The sequence below is a fragment of the Heterocephalus glaber genome, unplaced genomic scaffold, assembly GCF_053883595.1.
Source record: "Heterocephalus glaber isolate CG9 unplaced genomic scaffold, H.glaber_assembly_v1.0 deba00001773, whole genome shotgun sequence".
Lineage (NCBI taxonomy): Eukaryota > Metazoa > Chordata > Mammalia > Rodentia > Bathyergidae > Heterocephalus > Heterocephalus glaber.
In genome coordinates this window covers 8,804,981-8,824,117 of record NW_028258463.1, presented here as the reverse complement: position 1 = coordinate 8,824,117, position 19,137 = coordinate 8,804,981, and the positions used below count along the sequence as shown (strand labels likewise).

At 56.8% G+C, this 19,137-nt stretch overlaps 1 protein-coding gene across 17 annotated transcripts in view; it reads left to right on the top strand.

Annotated features, from left to right (window-relative positions):
- Srcin1 (SRC kinase signaling inhibitor 1) overlaps window positions 1–18,885 on the top strand; it is a 59,592-nt gene extending 40,707 nt beyond the window's left edge. For 7 of the 17 annotated variants that reach the window (XM_087202338.1, XM_087202333.1, XM_087202332.1 and 4 more), the window contains 8 exons: window positions 4,119–4,249; window positions 4,336–4,483; window positions 4,599–4,845; window positions 5,495–5,729; window positions 6,477–6,631; window positions 6,738–6,890; window positions 7,343–7,465; window positions 9,945–11,327. In XM_087202338.1, coding sequence (XP_087058464.1) covers window positions 4,119–4,249; window positions 4,336–4,483; window positions 4,599–4,845; window positions 5,495–5,729; window positions 6,477–6,631; window positions 6,738–6,890; window positions 7,343–7,465; window positions 9,945–10,757 — 2,005 coding nt within the window. In that variant the 3' untranslated portion in view covers window positions 10,758–11,327. The other 10 variants (XM_087202341.1, XM_087202340.1, XM_004859548.4 and 7 more) reach the window with 6 other exon arrangements.
- Window positions 18,886–19,137: the final 252 nt, after the last annotated feature.

Genomic DNA, 19,137 nt, shown 5'->3' with positions numbered 1-19,137 from the left:
AAGAATGGTTCTGTGACCTTGGACTGGTTAATCCCTGAGCCTCTTTTTCCTCTTTAAATGCCAAAGCCTTAGCTATGGTAGCTTATTAATTAGTTAGGGTGAGCTGGGTGCATTGGCACAGGCCTATAATCCCAGCGCTCTGGGAGGCTGAGGCAGGAGGAACACAAGTCTGAGCCCAGCCTGGGCAACTTAGTGAGACCCTGTCTCAATATAAAAAATGAGGCCCAGGGATTTAGCTCAGTGGCGCCATGCCTGCCTTGAAAGCTCAAGGTCTTGAGTTCGATCCCTGGTACTGAAAAACAAAACAAAACAACAAAGCTGAACTACATCTCAATATAAAAAATGAAAAAGAGCTGCAGATTTAGCTCAGCGTGAAGGCCCTGGGTTCAATTCCCAGTACTGGAAAAATATAAATAAATAAGAATTACTTAGGACAGCTGTGATAACAAATAAGCTCCCAAACTGTGACCGGTTCAAAGTAATAGACACATTTCCTTCTCAGGGGCTTGCAAGGTGGTTCTCCATTTGGGAATTCAGTGTCCAATTAGGGCCCAGGCTGAGTGGGGCTTTCCTGTCCCCAGGCAGAAGATCGTGGTCTTTCAACCAACCAGCAAGGGAGAGGGCATGGAGGAGCTCCTCTAGGAGGTTCTCCTGGGCCAGGCCTGGAAGTGACATCTATTCCCACTCCTAGCCCCCTGGGTAGAACTCAGTCACATGGATCACTGCAAGGGAGGCTGGGAAATGTAGTCTGGTGTCTGAACCCTGTTTGTCCAGTTGTAAAGCGGAGGTAATAACTGTTGCCACTCCTGATAGTGCTGAATCAGAGGACTTTGCCTTGGCTCCCGCCTGTCTGTCTTTTCCCCTGCTAGCTGGATGGAGATGTATAAGGGTGCTGGTAAGACTCACTAATGACACAGAGCAGATCTGCTGGCTGATAGAACTGAAAGCCCAAGGTTATTTGCATCGGCCTTGAGCTGAGACCCTGAAGATGGGGTTTGACAGAAATGTATGTCCAGTCCCGCGTGTGGGCTAGGGCTGTTACTGTTCTTGTATGGAACTGGAACCGAGGCAATGCACTGCAGCAGTTGCTTTGTCCAAGTGTTTGTTCATCCCCCGGCTATTTACCAGACATCTGTTGGCACTGGGCCCTGTGCCAGGTGCTGGAAATTGGGGATAAATCTGGAAGACACAGGCCTGGCTCATCTGGGGCCAGTGGGCCAGAGAGTGCCACAACCCAGCAAACCGGAGCTGGAGGGTTCAGGGTGGCAGGAAGTAGACCCTCAACCCCAGTGGAGGGACTGGGGGCAACTTCTCACTGAGACCAGAGAGCAGGCCATTAGGGCAGCAAGCCAGACGGGGTGAGGAGGCAGCGCCATCCACGAGAGCTCGGATCACCCTCGCAAAGGCAGGGGTAGGGGGGGTCTTACCATCACCGATTCTTGAGTTAGAAGATTGAGGCCCCGAGAGTGTGGCTAACTTGCCCGTGGGCTCTGCCGGAAGAGAAGGGCTGGGATTGCAGCATGGAGCTTGCAACTCTAGAGCAAGTGTTCATCTGCCACCCCTGTGCCCTTCTTGGCTTCACTTGGGAGTTTGGATTTCAGCCTTCTTTCAAAGCAAGGAGTGGGGACTTGTCCTCATTTACATTTTATTACTTTATTTTTTAAAGTATGACTTTATCATCAAACACACACACATACAAAAATTAAAATTATTCAAAGAGAAACAATGCAAGGGAAAAAATACTATAATAATATTCAAATATAGTAGAACTCAACCAAAGCAAAACTGAAAAGTACTTAAACATTTTTCCATATAATTTTAAAAAACATCTCAAGCATTAACAAGACATCGAAGGATGTGATTTGTTTTAGAAAGATTTTCAAAACTAATATTGAGCACATAGTGGTCTAGGAAAAAAAGTTCTAATTAGCTAGTAGACTCCACATAGGCCAAATTTTTTAAAATTTAAATTTCAATACAGTCATGTGACACATGATGGAAATATAGTCTGAGAAATATGTTATTAGGCAATTTCATCCGTGTGTATCGCAAAGTACCACACAGAGTACCAACTTCTAAGTGCAAACAGAAGGTATACATCAATCATCTGTGATGGCCCCTTGAGATTATCCAAATATGCAGTTAAACATAAGATACATGAGGCTACCACTGGCATAGCAGCACACTGTTTTACAGTAAACTCATATAAGTAGGATTATGCTCTAAAGGATGAAAAGCACAGCATGTTATGATAAGTACCTAAAACAGTAACAGTCATTTATCACACTATCGAGTACCGTGTACTGTACCTAGCTGTATGTGCTTCTTCTGGAAACACACCCTTCTCTCCTTTGATCTCAGTGACTCTTCCTTCCCAACCCACTGATGAGCTCCAGCCTAGTCTCTACCTACATCTCTTCCTATAGTTTTAAACACAATCTATATATGTATTCTTTCCAGATTCCAGCCTGTAACTGATCTCTCCCCTTCCCCTCCTGCCACCCCTACCCCTTTGAAACTTTTCTTCCTATTTCAAATTATCAATTATTCATTTTAATCATTTTAATCCTTAATTACACTCTCAGTTTCTCACACTAGAGAAACTATTCGGTATTTACACATGTGTGTCCTATGTATTTCACTTAAGAGGATGGCCTCAATATGCATCCATTTAGCGATAAATGTCTCTAGTTTCTCTTTCTTTATGGCTGCCTAGTACTCCATTTTATAAAAAAACCACATCTTTATCCAGTCTCCAGTTGCTGGGCACTTGGGCTCTTTCCAAGCTTTAGCTATTACAAAGTGTGCCGCTATAAACATGGATGCACATATATATATTACTTTATTTTTAATTTAAAAATTTTGGTCAGTGCATGTTTGCAGCATGTCAGGATTACATTTGTCGCGGTGAGTGGGCGGATGTCCACGCCACATCTTAGTTGCTTTTACTCTCCTTTTCCCATCCCTCCCTCCCAAGGGCTCCCTCCATCTTGGCTTGCCTTCCTCCATGTCTCAGTCCCCTTCTCATTTGCAAAACAGCTACAGTATCTCCCTGATGCCTAGTGTCTGTCTTTTTTATTGACATTTTGGAGAGATGTGGGGTCTTAAATGACTCCTGCTTAGTGAAAAGTTGCTGAAACCTACAGCAGCTTTGGGCTCCAGGATGGAAGCTGAGGGGCTGGGTCCTTTGACAACAGGGAGGTGGGCGTGGTGGTGCCCCAGACAGGAGACCCTGGGCCCTGCAGCCACCTCCCTCCCCACCTCTGAAAGGCTGCCAGGCTCCTTGGTGGAACCTGGACCTTCTTGTTGCTTCCTTGGCCAGGTGAGACTCAGAGGCTGCAGGTTAAATGGAGGGAAGTTTGGGGCACTGTTGCCAAAGATCAGAGCTTTCCAGGGAAGCCCAGAACACCTTTGGGAAAGCTCTTTATTGTATTTATTTATTTTTTGCTTTTTGAGACAGGGTCTTGCTGTGTAGTTCAGGCTGGTCTTGAACTCACTGTGTAGCCCAGGCTGGACTCAACGTCACAGTGATACTCTTGCCTCAGCCTCCTGAATGCTAGGACTACAGGCTACCACCACACCCAGCTGTTACTTTTTCTTTTCTTTTTCTTTCTTTCTTTCTTTCTTTCTTTCTTTCTTTCTTTCTTTCTTTCTTTCTTTCTTTCTTTTCTCTTTCTTTCTTTCTTTCTTTCTTTCTTTCTTTCTTTCTTTCTTTCTTTCTTTCTTTCTTTCTTTCTTTCTTTCTTTCTTTCCTTCCTTCCTTCCTTCCTTCTTTCTTTCTCTCTCTCTACCAGGGATCAAACTCAGGACCTTGTGCTTGTCAGGCAGGTGTGGAACCACTGAGCTAAATCCCTGGACCCCCCCCCCCCCCCTTTTTGGCACGGTGTCAGTATGTAGTCCAGGCTGGCCTCAAACTCAGGGCAAGCCTCCTGTCCCAGCCTCCTCCTGGATGCTGGGATCATAGGCATGTCCCACCACACCTAGCAGGGGAGCTCTCTGGTCTCTTTCTGACCTTTGGCATCGCTGATTTCACCAGGGTACTGGCCCGGTGGGCGGCTTTTCATTCTGATCTGACCTATGGGGCCAGAGGGACTGACCGGGTCTCTCTGTGGCTGCAGTGACCTGGAGAAGTCGATGGAGAGGCTCCAGAGGGACGCGTCCCACAGCCACCGGCTGGTGCCCGGGCCTGAGCTGGAGGAGAAGGCGCTGGTGCTGAAGCACCTGGGGGAGACGCTGACGGATCTCAAAGGTGAGGCCGCCCGCCAAGCTCCCGCTGCCCCTGCTGGTCGGGGGTGGGGTGGGGCTGCCCTCCACTCACCCCGCCTGTCCCCCCAGCTCACTTCCCTGGGCTGCAGAGCAAGATGCGCGTGGTGCTGCGCGTGGAGGTGGAGGCTGTGAAGTTCCTGAAGGAGGAGCCGCAGCGCCTGGATGGGCTGCTCAAGCGCTGCCGCGGGGTCACCGATGCACTGGCCCAGATCCGCAGGTCTCTGCCCGCCGTGTTCCCCAGGGGGTCTCCGCCCTGCCGATCCCTGGAGTCCCGATCCATCCACTGTCCCCAGCCCCCACCCAGGCCTCACGGCTCCCCTTCCCCACCCCAGGCAAGTGGACGAGGGGGTGTGGCCGCCCCCCAACAACCTTCTGAGTCAGTCCCCCAAGAAGGTGACCGCGGAGACTGACTTCAGCAAGGGCTTGGACTTCGACATGCCGCCTCCCAGTCCTCCGCTGAACCTGCACGAGCTGAGTGGCCCGGCCGAGGGGGGCCCCCTCACCCCGAAGGGCGGCAACCCCACCAAAGGCCTGGATGCTCCTGGGAAGCGCAGCGTGGACAAGGCTGTGTCCGTGGAGGTGCTGGGCCAAGCTGGGGCGGGGCCAGGGCTGTGGTCAGAGCGGGAGGGCCCCGCACCTGCGACCCTTTGGGGGGGGAGGGGTCAGTTCCCGGATGGAAGTCTGGAACACATCAGGAAGGTGACATTAGTCCTTCAGGGGGCAGAAAATATATTTATAAAGCCATAGGGATGGAAGCAGTGTGCTGGGCATGAGGGCGCAGCCCTGTAATCCCAGCACTCAGGAGGTAGTAAGATTACAAAGTTCAAACCCAGCCTAGGCAATTTAGTGGCTTAACAAGACCCTGTCCCAAAATTTTAAAAAGAATGCAAGAAAAAGAACAAAATAGTGGGGATGCAGCTCAGTCCAATGACATTGGGGGTTTTTTGGGGGTATCTTTTGGTACTGGGGATCGAACTCGGGTCCTAGCGCTTGCGCAGCCGGCGGCAAAACTACTGAGCTAAATCCCCGGCTAGACATTGGGTTTAATCCCCAGCACCACCAAAAAAGAAAAAAAGAGAGAGAGAACAATGTGTACAATGAACACAGCATTTCTGACCCTCGGAATAACGCGGACGACCCAAGGAGAGGGCTGAGGGGCCCGGGGCTGGGTCTTCCTTTCTGTCCCTCGCTTGTGGACCCCCTGACCCCTGACCTTTGACCCCCACAGGCGGCAGAGCGGGACTGGGAGGAGAAGCGGGCGGCGCTGACCCAGTACAGCGCCAAGGACATCAATCGGCTGCTGGAGGAAACGCAGGCTGAGCTGCTCAAGGCCATCCCGGACCTGGACTGCGCTGGCAAGGCCCATCCGGGCCCTGCCCCCGCCCCGGACCACAAGCCCCCCAAGGCACCCCACGGCCAGAAGACGGCCCCCCGAACAGAGCCCAGCGGGAGGAGGGGCTCAGGTATGGGGAGAGGGGCTGGTGAGGAGCCCAGAATCCCAGAATCGGGGTCCATCCACGGGGCTCTCAGTGAGGCTCTGGATGTCAGCTGCCACCCTCAGCCATACCACTAAAGGCCCAGAATTCGGTGGAGAATAATGCTAACATTTGCATTTATCGAGCATTTATTGTGTGATAAAAATCGTCCAGCTGGGGTGGAGGCACATGCCTGTAATCCCAGCACTCTGGGAGGCTGAAGCAGGAGGGTGGCAAGTTTGAGCCTAGCCTTTGCAATTTAGGGAGACCCTGTCTCAAAAAATAAAATGGCCTGGGATGTAACTGGGTGCAAATGCCCTGGGTTCAATCTTGAGTCCCCAGTCCCATCAAAAACAAAACGGAACAAAACAGCCCCCCACCCAAACTGTCCAAATACTTCTGTGTATTAATTGTTACAATTTCTCAGCCCCCGGAAGCAGACAGTAGTTACCCCTATGTTAGAGACCCCCAAATGGTGAAGTAGTGCATCTCAGCCACACCTACTCACAAACCAGAAAGGCACCCTGGGGGTGGCCCAGGAGGGCCCTGGAGCCCAGAGCTGTGCAGCCCCTGGGGACCTGGGAGGCTGGGGACTTCTGGGAGGTGGGGCGCTTGCTGGCACCTGGGAGATGAGTGGGTGCCTGTGAGGGCACGGGGGGGGTGGAGTCCCCCCAGGGAGGCAGGGTGAGACCCCAGGGTGCAGGCTCCTGACCATAGTGCCTTGGCTGCCCGCAGATGAGCTGACGGTGCCCCGCTACCGCACCGAGAAGCCCTCCAAGTCGCCTCCGCCACCCCCACCCCGCCGCAGCTTCCCCTCCTCTCACGGCCTGACCACCACACGAACTGGGGAGGTGGTGGTCACCACCAAGAAGGACTCGGCCTTTATCAAGGTACTGCTGCCTGGGGAGGCTGAGTCAGGAGAGGAAGCCAGAAAAGGCTCCGGGAAGGGCCTCAGGTGGGAGGGGGCCTGCTCTGAGGGTGGCCTGGCCTTTGCAGAAGGCGGAGTCTGAGGAGCTGGAGGTGCAGAAGCCCCAGGTGAAGCTGCGCCGGGCCGTGTCCGAGGTGGCCCGCCCCGCCTCCACGCCCCCCATCATGGCCTCCGCCATCAAGGATGAGGACGAGGAGGACCGCATCATCGCCGAGCTGGAGGTGGGTCGGGGCTCGGCCGCTTCCGGACCCCCATCCTTCCTGCTGCCTCCGCTGTCCCTCATGTCCCTCGGGGTTTATTGTAGTTCCCGAGCCTCCCCAAGTGCCCCAGACCCACTGCAGCCTGACAGCCCCACTCCTTGGCATCCGGGAGGCTGAGGCAGTGAGAGGGGCGAGGCCCTGTTACCCGGATGTCCTGAGGCCTCCCCGGGCTGTCCCGCGGGCCACCCAGCCTCAGCTGCTGTAGGAGACCCCCCAACCCAAGTGTCCGCAGCCCCTGTCCCCAAGTCCCTGGAGCCCTGGACTGCTGGGACGAGGAGACAGAGCCAGGGCAGAGCGGGCTGGTGGCCATGGTGAGGGGCCTGTGCCGTTCCCGGCCACCCTCCTCTGTCATTGGCCACCACCCTCCTCCCTGGGGTCCCCTGCTCCAAACCTGCCCACCTTCTGCTCCCCAGGTGTTTGAGAGAAGCTCAGTCTCCTCCCTCCCCCCCACACCCTGCCGCCAGCCGATCCCCACCTTGGTGTCCCCCCAGGACCTGGGGCCCCCCGGGGGCTCAGCCCTGGGCCCTACATGGAAGGTAACGGGCGACCCACCTCTCACGGCTCTCTGCCTGTGCCTCTACACCTGCCTGTCCGCCTTTCACGCTAACCTGCTGCCACCTGGTCACGCGACCTCCCACCACCCCCACACCAAGGATGGCACAGAGCTGGGCTGGCCCTGTGGCCCCCGAGGGACTCCAGCAGCCGGGGTATCTGGTGACCCCCAGTCTGCATTCTCTTGCAGGCCTGGTTCTAGTCCTCTGGGGGAGGCCTGAGCACCCTTCCTGTCTACAGCCTGGTTTAGGTCTGGCCTAAGGCCCAAGTGGTGGGGCCATGATTGGAGTTTGGATCTTACTCACAAAATGACTTAGAGTCTAGTCCAAAATCTGACTTTAAACCAGGCATGGTGGTGCATGGCTGTAAATCCAGCTACTTAGGAGGCTGAGGCAGGAGAATCACTTTGAATTCACTGCCAGCCTGGGCTAGAGTGAGTTTAAGGCCAGCCTAGAGTACATAGTGAGACTTTGTCTCAAAAATACAAAAACAAGGGGCTGGGGATTTAGCTCAGCGGTTCCGATGCCTGCCTTGCAGGCAAAAGGTCCCGAGTTCGATCCTCGGTACCAAAAAAACAAAAACAAACCTCTGACTTTGAGCTAGGCATGGTGGCACAGGCCTGTAATCTGAGCTACACAGGAGGCTGAGGAAGGAGAATCACAAGTTGAAGCCCAGCCTGGGCAGCTTAGTGAGACCTTGTCTCAACAAAAAGTTTTTTACAAAGGACTGGGAATGTGGCTCAGTGGTAGCCTGGGTTCAATTCCCAGGAGCACAAAAAACAGAATAATTAAAAACTCTGGCTTTGTTCTGAGCGTTTGCTTAGTCCCTCCCATGCCCTGCTCCGAGCTGTGCCAAGGGAGGGGCTCTGCTTCCCCACTGCAATGTGTGCCTCTCCCTGGGGACCGGAACAGCACCCCGGCAGCTCTCCAGCCTCCCAGCACTGCCCCTCTCACCCAGACAGGAGCAAGGAACGGGAGAAACCAGGCCTCTCCTCGGCTGCTGGTTCCGCCTCAGCACTGGAAGTTCTTCCTCCCTCTGACTCCCTGCTGTCCTGCTGCACTTCCTTCCTCCTTATTCTTTCTTGGGAGTTAGGGGCAGAGCTGCTGTCTGCACCCTCTGAACCGTGTGTTCGAGGGAGGAGGATGGGGCCAGGGGCGGGACTGATCTCTCCTCCTCCCTGCTCCGGGACTGGCACACTCGCCTCTCGCGTGAAGTTCCGCCTGGCACAGGGAACTCTGCCTGAATCCTGGCCTGGCTCGAGTCCCCTCACTTTGGTCCCTGGCAGGGGGGCGGGCAGGCATCAGGTGGTGGGTGGAGCTCTCTGCTGGGTGGGGCTGGGGACCCGCAGTGTGGAAGGGGCACCTCCTGGCTGGCTGTGCTCTCAGCACCTGGCTCCTGCCCTGGCTGGCTCTGGGGAGTGTCTCAAGGGTCCTGGCGGGCAAGGCCCCTTCCCTGGCCTTTGGGCCTGGCTGACTGTCTGCATCCTGTGGTGCCATCGGGCAGTGGAGCTGGGCAAGCATGGCATTGCCCCCTGCCTTCCCCTTCTGCACCCCACTTCCAGGTAAGCAGGAGGCAGGGCTGGGTGGGTGGCCTGGGAGGGTGGCCGAGGTCCCCACTGCCCCCGTGCAGCCCTCCCTGGCTCCTTTCAGTGGAAGGAGCTCTGGGCTTGGAGTCAGACTGTCTGGGTTCAAACCCTGGCTCTGCCACTAGGGAGCTACAGGTTGGTGATGGTGGGTGAATCCCATGACAGCTCCCACCCTCAGGCCCTCACATAGACAGTGGGGACAGCAAGAAGGACAGTCATTCCATGGGATGCAGTAAGCATTAAAGACGAGCTGGCCAGGTGCTGTGGCGTATGCCTGTCGTCCCAGCTCCTGGGGAGGCTGAGGCGGGAGAATCATCAAGTTCGAGGCCAGCCTGGGCAACACCGGAAGACCTTGTGCTTAAAATAAAAAAAGTTAAAAGGGCTGGGGATGTAGCTCGTGGAAGAGCATCCGGCACAGCCTGGTACACAGAATTAGACCAGGATTCACTCTGGTCAGGTGCCACGCCCACCCCATGCCAGGCAGGGCTGGAGTCTCCGCTGTTGAGTGTAGTCCGCAGATAGCCCACGTGTAGGGGCATCGCACCCTGCGTGGTACCCAGATGGTCTCTATTCTGCACCCACACCATGTCACTGTCCCACTGAACAGACTTGGGGGTCCTGAGACCCACTCCCAGGTTTGACGTGGGCATGATAGGCAAGTGTGTACCTTGCTCCTCTGAACGAGGCCATTGTCACCGGGAACTAGCAGGGCATGGATGGGGTGGAAGAGACCTGAGTTCTAGTCCCCACTTCCCCTCTACCTTACTGGCTAAGCCCAGTGAGGACCCTCCCTGCCTCAGTTTCCCTGCCTGTCACCCACACCCCAGCTCGGAGCTTGGTTCACAGGCCTCACCTCCCTGCCTTCCTTTCCCTCCCAGGCCTTCTGCATTCCCCGGATCATCCTGACAGAGTGTGGCCCCTCCTCGCTTGAGGCAGAGAGTGAGGCTCCAGGCCCCTGCCCAGCTCCCACGCCAAGACCCCGGACCCTGGTCGGCGCCCCCCAGGCCCTGCCAGAGCTGGTGGCCACAGCCACTGGGCCCAGGAAGGACAGGGGAGCTGGGAAGAGACTGGCTGGAGCCACCTGTTCTTGGGCACCAGCCCCGGCTGGGACTCAGGAGCCCACCACCGCCGAGAGGCCCACGCAGGAGACCCCTGGGGGCTACGGGGGGCAAACCCACTGCGAAGCACGGAGGGACAGCCTGGAGCAGACTCTGCTGGAGCTGGAGGCCACTCTGAGCGAGCTGGGTGCAGCCCCCACCACTGTAGGGCTCCCCAATGCCCCCTCCACCCCACTCCCCAGACCCCAGGTGGCTGCCTCTCCTGTCCCCCCTCACTGTCCTGCGGTCAAAGTCTCTGGGCCTTCAGAGCGGAGGGAGTCTGGGTTGCAGGGGCGCCGGCCATCTCTCCCCTCTCCCCACCCTCGAGGGAGCCTGCGGCCAGGCTGGGGCTCTCGGGCAGAGCCCCTGGGAAGGCTGGGAAGCCGGCTCACCCAGGAGTCAGCCCTCCCAGCCTGGCAGGAACCCGGCGGGGGCCCTCTCCCTCTCTGCTCTGTACCTGTAAACCCGCAAATAAAGTTCTCTCCTCCTCTGGCCCCTCGCCCCCCTCCTCCTGTCTCGGACTCTCTCTGTCTCTCATTTCTCTGTTCATGGCTCTGGGTCCCCAGAGCCCCTCTGGGCAGGCCTGGTACCTGAGGGGATTCAAAGAGCCAGGCTTCGCTGGGCGTGGTGGTATGTGCCTGGAATCCCAGCACACAAGGAGACTGAGGTGGGAACCTCCAAACTTGGAGGGCAACTTAGTCACAGTTTTAAAAGGAGTGGGGTGGGTTTGGGTGGAGTGGGAGGAATGAAGCTCAGTTCGAAGGCCCTGGTTCAATCCTCAGTATGGAAAAACAAAAAAAAATAAAACAACCAGGCCTGGGGATTTAGCTCAGTGGTTCCACCGCCGCCTCGAAAACGCAAGGTCCTGAGTTTGATCCCCGGTACCAAAAAAAAACCAACCAGCCTTGCCTACCTCTGTGGACACCTCACCTGCTCCCCATAAGGAGGACAGGGTGGGCCTGAGGCTGCCCCTCAAGACCCTCTAGCCCAGGCACAGGAACAGGCATGGGGCTAGGGAAATGGGCTGGCGGGGGCACCCTTGTCACCCCGGAAGCTGCCAGGGTGCTGGGGCTCAGAGGCTGTCCTGTGGTGTACTGGCCCCCCCCAGACCCCAGCTCAGACCCCCCTTGTGTCTTGATCCCCTTGAGCCTCTGCTCCAACCCAGTTTCTTTCTTTGCAGAGTGGTGGCAGTGGCGTGCCGCCCATGAAGGTGGTGACCCCCGGGGCCTCCAGGCTGAAGACGGCCCAGGGCCAGGCGGGCAGCCCGGACAAAGGCAAACACGGCAAGCAGCGGGCAGAGTACATGAGGATCCAGGCCCAGCAGCAGGTGAGGTCTGGCTTGCTGTCCCCGTGACCAGTGACCACTGCCCTCCCCCCCGAGCCCTGGGACTGCCTCCTCTAGTGGCACTTGTTGGATCTGGCTTAGAACAGGAGCCCTCAGCCAGGTATGGTGATGCTCAGCTGTGATCCCAGCACTCTGGGAGCCTGAGGCAGGAGCATTGGAAGTTCACCCAGTCTGGGTCACTAGCGACTTAGCTAGGCCTTGTCTCAGAATAAGAAGCAAAACGGAGCAGAGGGTGTAGCTCAGAGCAAAGGCCCCCAGTTCAATCCCCAGTACTGCAAAATAAAGTTCTCAGCCAGGTCCCACCCCTGCAGGAAACACTGTTGGGGGGCTTGCCCATCATCCTGGAGGAGGGGATGGACGGGTCCAGGACCTCACCAGCCCCAGAATCTGGGCCCTTCTAAGGTCCTGACCCTGACGCTGACCTTCCGCCCTCTCGGGCTTCCCCACCCCTCAAAGTGCCAAAGCCTGGATTTCTGAGGGTCCCACAATCTAGGCAAGGGGCTGGGTTGGGGGTGATTTGGCCCCCAGCCCGGGAGGGCATGGTAGAGGGTCCCTGTTGCCCTGACTTCCACAAAGCTCCAGGCTCAGAGACAGGCCCGGGGAGAGCAGGCTCAGTCCCCTCTTTCTAGACAGGGCTCAGTTCCATGTGGAAAGGGACTCAGCAGTGTGTGGCATCAGGGGCCTCCAAAGCCCCTCCTCTGCCATCCACTTCCTCCCAGACCCCAGCGATCCTCCCTCCCATCCCCGTGCATGAGTGTCCCCGTCTTGTCCAGCAGGTCCCCTCTGCCAAAAGAGCAGCTGGCCTTGTGGGGCGTTCGCCTGTCCCAGGCACACGTATCTCCTTCACACTTGCTACTCTGAGGCCTTAGGGTGACCCTGGGACAGGCGGGGAGACAGACGAGGAGCAGGGCCTTGACAGCCCCCCCTACACGCGCGCCGCAGCCCCTGCTCCCCAGTGTCCTGCCCTGTGGCCAGCTGTCCCTTCTGCCGCCTCGCCCTCGCCTCTGTGCCCCATGGCCACGTAGACACCCACACACCCCTGCGGGCTGTCTAGATCCGCCTTGCTCAGCACCCCGCCCGTCCACCTCCGAGGCCATCAGCTCCTGCGCCATGCTCTCTTCGGCCCCAGCCTGACAGGCATGAGGGCCTGGGTCCCAGCCCAGTACTGGGGGAAAAGAAAGAACAAAACATAGATGCATAGTCACCCTGCGACTGCTGTCACCTCCAGCCCGTCTTCTAAGACCTGTAGGAACTTTGCAGAATGCAGTTCGTTGTTGTTTTTCAGTATTGAGGATTGAACTAGGGCCTTTGCATCCCCAACCCTTTTGCTCTTTTGAGACAAGTTCTCACTAAATTATCCAGGCTGGGCTCAAAATTGTGATCCTCCTGCCTCAGCCTCCCAGAGTGCTGGGATTGCAGATGGGAGCCACCAGGAGGAAAATGCAGATTTTGATCTTTCACCCAGCAGCTGAAAGCCACGCCAGATCCTAATCTGAATCCCTTCTCAAGGTGGCCAGGGCTCTTCCTGGCCGCCTGGTTCTCTGTTGTTCTCACTCCCACCCCATGCCCTCAGTGTGTGCCTTCTGCCCACCCCTAGATCAGCTGGGCTAGGACACAGCACCACCAGCCCAGAACTCATCCAAGTTCTCCACTCTCTCTGGGCTCTTTCTCCCCTCACACGAGCAGTGGGGAGGAAAACCCCAGCGGGGCTGAGGTCACCCATGCCAGGTCCAGGGAGGGGCTTTGAAACCACGGAGCTCTGAAAAGGAAATGATGGAGTGAGGGCCCCTGAAATCTGTGCTCGGGATCCCCCGGCGAGGGAGCCAGATCCTTAGGGGTATGGGGATCAAGGGCATGGAAGCCACAGACACCCCACCTCTGTGACCATAAGAAACTTGCAGGTCTCCTTTGGGGGCCCCAGTACGGAGGGGCCACCCCAACAAACAGGACTCACAGAGGCTGTGACTTTCCAGGGTGGAGGCCAAGGGGCATGGGCTCGGCCCCTCCTGCTGGTCCTGGGTGGCACTGGGAGTGGCCCAGACTCAGGCTCTGTAGGGGAGGTGATCCACGTCCGGTTGGAATCCCCCTGCACCAGGCAGGGGTGTGGGGCTGAGGATGATCCTGGAAAGCAGAATGCTGAGCAGCTGGGACCTTTGACCCTTGTGCCAGATGGGACCAAGTTCTCCAGACAAACTGGAGACCCACGGGGGCCGGGGATTTAGCTCAGTGGTTCCGCTGCCTGCCTTGCAAGTACAAGGTCCTGAGTTTGATCCCTGGTACCAAAAGAAAAAAATTGAGACCCACGGGAGAGGATCCGAGGGTAAAACCGAAGGAAGGGAATCTTCAGAGGCGGCAGCTTAGAAGGCCAGGCAGCCCAGGAGGGGGTCACTGGGCCTGAAGCTTTGGTCCAGGGCCTTGGGTTTGGCGCTACAGAAGGCCTGGCCCTGGCTGTGGGGGGAAGGAGGACTCTGCCACCTTCCTGAGGACACCTCACCCACGTGTGGAGGCACAAGCCAAAAGGCACGGGTTCCAAAGACCAAAGCGTGGAATAGACCAAGCCCCTTGAAAAATGCTAAAGGGAAAGAACAGAAGAAACTTTGAAGTGGAAAGATTGGTTGAGAACAGAGGACAGGCGGGAGGGAGTGACACCTCGCCTGGGGACAGCAGAGAAGTGCAGAGGCTGGGGAGAAGGCAGCTGCTCTGAGATTCCTCCCATCCACCCCGCTTGGGGGAGGACATTTGATGCGGAGGGCGGGACTGAGCCCGGTGGGGGACCGCAGGGTAAGGACACTCAGTTGCCTCCGGATGAGTTTGGGCCCATGAGGGGGGACAAAGGATGGGTGAATCAGTGGGTCCTGTGGCTGCAGTCTTGGAACCTTTGAGTAGCAGATAAGCAACCACAGTAGAGGAGGGGCTGGAAAACCTGGAGGGGCAGCACAGGCTGCAGACTGCAGTGTGGCGAAGCCCGGGTGCATCCATAACTGGCAGTTGTGCATCTAGTTGTTCTTTTTTTTTTTTTTTTTGGTACCAGGGATCAAACTCGGGTCCCTGTGCTTTCGAGACAGGTGGAAGAACCACTGAGCTAAATCTCCGGCCCTTTTATTGTTATTATTATTTTGTTTTTTGGTACCAGGGATTGAACTCGGGTCCTTGGGCTTGCACAGCAAGCAGTGAAACACTGAGATAAATCCCCGGCCCTTTTATTGTTAGGTTTTGGTTTTGGTTTTGGTACTGGGGATCAAACTCCGGACCTTATGCTTTTGAGGCAGGCGGTGGAACCACTGAGCTAAATCCCCAGCCCTGTTAGTATTATTATTATTATTATTTTTGGTACAGGGGATTGAACACGGGACCTTGCGCTTGCGAGGCAGGCGTCGGAACCACTGAGCTAAATCCTCGGCCCTGTTAGTATTACTTTTGAGACAGAGTCTTACTGGGTGGGTCAGAATCTCAGGGCACCTGCTTCACCTGCACATCCTGGACCCACAGCAGAGTCACATTTGCTGGGGCCAGGAATCTGCAAATGCGATGCATGCCAGACATTGTCCCTTGAAGATGACCCAGATACCTCTCAAAGCACACCTTGGGGACCACAGCTCCAGAGAACACACATCCTGAACCAGGATAGAGACGGGTCTTTGGGAGGGGAGCGGGCTGGGAGTGAGGGACCCTAAGGAAGTGGCCTCCCTCTTCCACAGGGGACTGCTCAGGGACCTGGGTGGCTTTCCTGGCAGCTAGGTTCGGAGCGTGCTTCTCCCCCGGAAGTGGGCTGGGGTCCCTCCGGAAAGGGCACCCTGTTCCACCAGAGGCCCCTCCTCAGCATCTTAGCATCTCGGAGGCCAAAGGGGACCCTGGCGGGGCTGGGCTGCCGAGCCCGCTGCCAGTCCCCTGCTACAGCCGCTAACTTTCACTTCTTCTCCTCCCCACCCCTGCCCCTGTCCTCCCACCTGTCCTGGGCTCGGTCTCTCTCGTCCTCTGTGGTGTCTCTCTTCCACCTTCTCTCTCTCCTATCAGTAACCGTGGACCACCCCACCCCTTCCCTCTTCTTCTGCCCCTGCCAAGCCCCCCTTCCTACACCCCCAAGTCAGGGCTCAGCTCTCTCCCGATGCCCCTCCAGTGTCTCCTCTTGGATCTTGGAGGTTTTCTATTCCTCACGCTTCAGCTGGGGCCCGGCACACAGGCCACCTCCGCCGTCTCTGACCCGGACCCCTGTTTCTATTCCAGGCCACTAAACCATCTAAAGAGATGAGCGGGTCGAATGAGACCTCGAGCCCAGTGTCAGAAAAGCCCTCGGCTTCCAGAACCTCCATTCCCGTATTGACTTCCTTTGGGGCAAGGAATTCTTCCATCTCCTTCTAGAGCCTTCCAGAAGCCCCTCACATCCCCCCAGCCCGTCCCCTCCTTCCTCCTGCCATCTCTTCCTAGTCCGCTTCCCTTCATCTCCCGTACCCCACCCTCTCCGCTAGACCCTTGAGGGTCCCCACCCTGTGGGCCTTCTCAGTCTTCTATTCTCATCCCCCCTTGTTGGTGTTTTTGGTTTTTTTTTTAATGATTTACTTTTCATTATCTTTTTGTAAAGAGCAGAATAGTTTAACTAAAAACCAAACACACCACCTCCCCTTGACCTCCTATTCCCAGCGGCCTCTTCCTGTCATCGTCTGCCCCTTCTCTCTCTCACGCTCTTCCCCCCAAGTCCATCCTGCAGCCCCCGACCTGCCCTGTACCCATCCCCCCGTTCCCCTCACTCCTGAGAAAACTCCAAACAAACTCTGAGCCACGGAGACTTGGAGCGACAAGAGACCCCTCCCCCTTCTCTGTCATCCCTTCCCGGAGGAGCAGAGGACACGGGCCCACCCCAGCTTCCGGCTGGACCATGGGATGAGGGTGACCCTGGTCCTGGAGACGCCCCACTCCCCGTCTGAGCTGGGACAAGACTGAACGCTGCTGCTACTCTGCTCCTTCCTGTCGTGTCCAGTCCAGCTGCAGGCCAGAAGGACCAGCGGGGACCACAGAGGGACAGAGGCTGAGTCTGAGCGGCCCCAGGCTGGGTGTGTGGCCATGGTGCCCAGGCCATGTGTCCCTGGGGAGCCGCTGGCTTGTGGGGAGGAGCTGCGGGTGGTAGCAGAGAAGGAGGGACTGGGGACACTGGCATGGAGGGTGGCCGTGGGGACAGCCTGCCACTGGGCCACTGCCTCGGGAGAGGGCAGCCTGGGAAGGTGCATTTGGTACTTTTAGTTTCCTGATTTAGCACTTTAAATGCCATTAACTTAATGCGTGTGGGTGGGTGACAGGGAAGGGCCAAGGGACTAGGTCTGGAGCCCTGAGGGTGGGAGGGAGATGGGGAGCCTAGCCGGTGGTTTTGAAGGACAGTGAGGACAGCTCTGACCCCACAGGTGGGGACAAACTGGCCTTCAACATCTTTTTTGTGACTTGAGAGCTTTCAGGGACGGGGTGCGACGTGGGGATCTGGTGACTACTGATGAGATGTTTGTGGGTCCTGAAGCCTGGAGGAGGGAGGGAAAGGAGGCTTTGGGTCTCCAGTCCTGGGGTCCCCAGGGGTGCAGAGAGGGCCCAGCAGGGAGACAGGGAGGAGGAGGAGGGAGTGGCGTCCCCAGAGGACAGGTTTCCCATTTGGAGCACAAAGGAAGAGGAAGCACAGGTAGGGGACGTGGGGATTGTCCCCCATAAGCACAGAAAAGAGGAGCCATGGAAGGGGACAAAGCCGGTGTCCCTGGGGGCCTGCTGGGGGTTGGGGAGGGAGGGAACTGGGCTATGTTTCTTCATTCCTTTGGGATTATTTTTGGTTTCTGTTTTTGTTGGTTCATCCTTGTTTTCTAGCTTCTGACCATTTTTGTACCAAGGCAAGCGAGCCTTTTTGAAAAATAACAAAAGAAGAGGAAAAAAAAAAAAAATCCCTCCCGGAAAAAAAAACAAAACACAAAAAAACCTAGAAAATAGGAAAAAAAAAAAGGACCTCATAAATGATGCAATTACTTTTAATTGCAGGCAACTCTTTACATTTAAGTGAAGTGTCTTAACATTTTATATTGTTTTAAAAATATATTTACATATTATATATATATAATATACGTAATATAAATATATATAAATATTTAAAAAAGAAAAAAAAAAGGAACCCACGGCCCTCTTCCCTGGCCGCTGTCGCGGCAGGGCGGGGCCTGGGGACAGCAGAGGCGGGGCTGGCTCTGGTCGGGGAGGCGCTGGTTAGGTCCGGGGTACAGGGATCCGGGCCTGGGAGGGGAGGGGGGAGTGGTGCCCCCTCCTCCCTCCGCTCCATTACTCTGCTTGCTACTCTGCTAGCCCCAGCACCTCAGCCCTTTGACCTGACCGCACCCCGCTGTCATTGTCCTGAGTTGATGTCCCTTGTGGGGGAGGGGGCGTCCATCCAAGTGGGGCAGATGGAGGGGCCCACCCCACCCCACCACCCCAGTAGAGTCTAGGGGGACCCGCATTTTTCTCGCTTTAGTTCCTGAGCACGAATGGGCTGGGAGGTACTTGCTTGGGACTGTGTGCAGTCTGGGTGTGTGCGGGTGTGCACCGGCACGAGGCCGCTCAGCTGTGCGTGCAAACGCATGAGGTGTGCGTGCACAGGCATGGCCTGTCGTGTGTGGGGGAGGGGAGACGTGAGCCCGAAGGCGCGTGTGAGCTGCGAGGGCACTGGCGTGTGCCTGCCTGCGTGTGCCTGTGGGGGGAGCTCTGCGCGTGCGAACACGTGTTGTGTGTGTGCGGACGTGCCTGGCTTCCAGAGAGTCGTCACGTGGGGACCACAAGCGCGTGGTTAGAGGTGCGTGTGACCTGCCTGCGGCAATGTGCGCGGTGCACCTGTGTGCTGGTGCAGACCCAGAGTGCGTGTGCATGCGTGTGCGCGTGTGCGCCCCATCACCCCGCCCGGCCCGCCTGGCTCCCTTTGCCGGCCCGCCCCGCCGGCCCCCAAGCCCGCCGCACGTCCGCGCCCCAGCTGCATGCGCTCGCTGCTCTCCGCCCGTGTGTGCTTGCCAGAAACTCCGGGGCCGAGCCGCCCGCCCGCCGCGTCCTCGCATGGGGCCCCTCTCCCGCCCCGCCGCGATGCTGACGCCGTTCCCGGACCCCAGGGCCCGGGCCAGGCTCGGCTCCGCCCCGCCCCATCCACCCCGTAGGGACCGTGTTGGTGTAGCAGTGACGGCTTCTGTGGATGTTCTGTGACCTCTGTCGGTGTAACTTGACAATTTCTAAATGGAAAAGGGTTGCTGTGTTTTCTGTCTCTTTTTCAACGTCCTTTTTTCTTCTCCCCACCTCCCCGCTCTCTCCTTCCTTTTCGGTTTTTCTAGCCGAGTGTTTGGGGCTTTAATAAAACTTGTTTCTCTTTCCTCTCCTGGATCTCCTTCCCGTCCTCTGCTGCCTCGTTCTTCACCCTTGAGGGCCGGGAGAGTGGGGCGGGTGGGGACCCTGACAGCCCCCCAGGAAGGAGGACGCCGAAGAGGGCGCAGTGAGTCGCACACACGACCATCGGTGAGGTGGCCCTGGGCACGCCCTGCACCTGCGGGTGACAAAGCCAGCTTTCACACAACCAGAAAGCCATTTGTCTTAAGTCACTTTCTTGTTGCTGGGGCAGAAATACCCGACACCGAC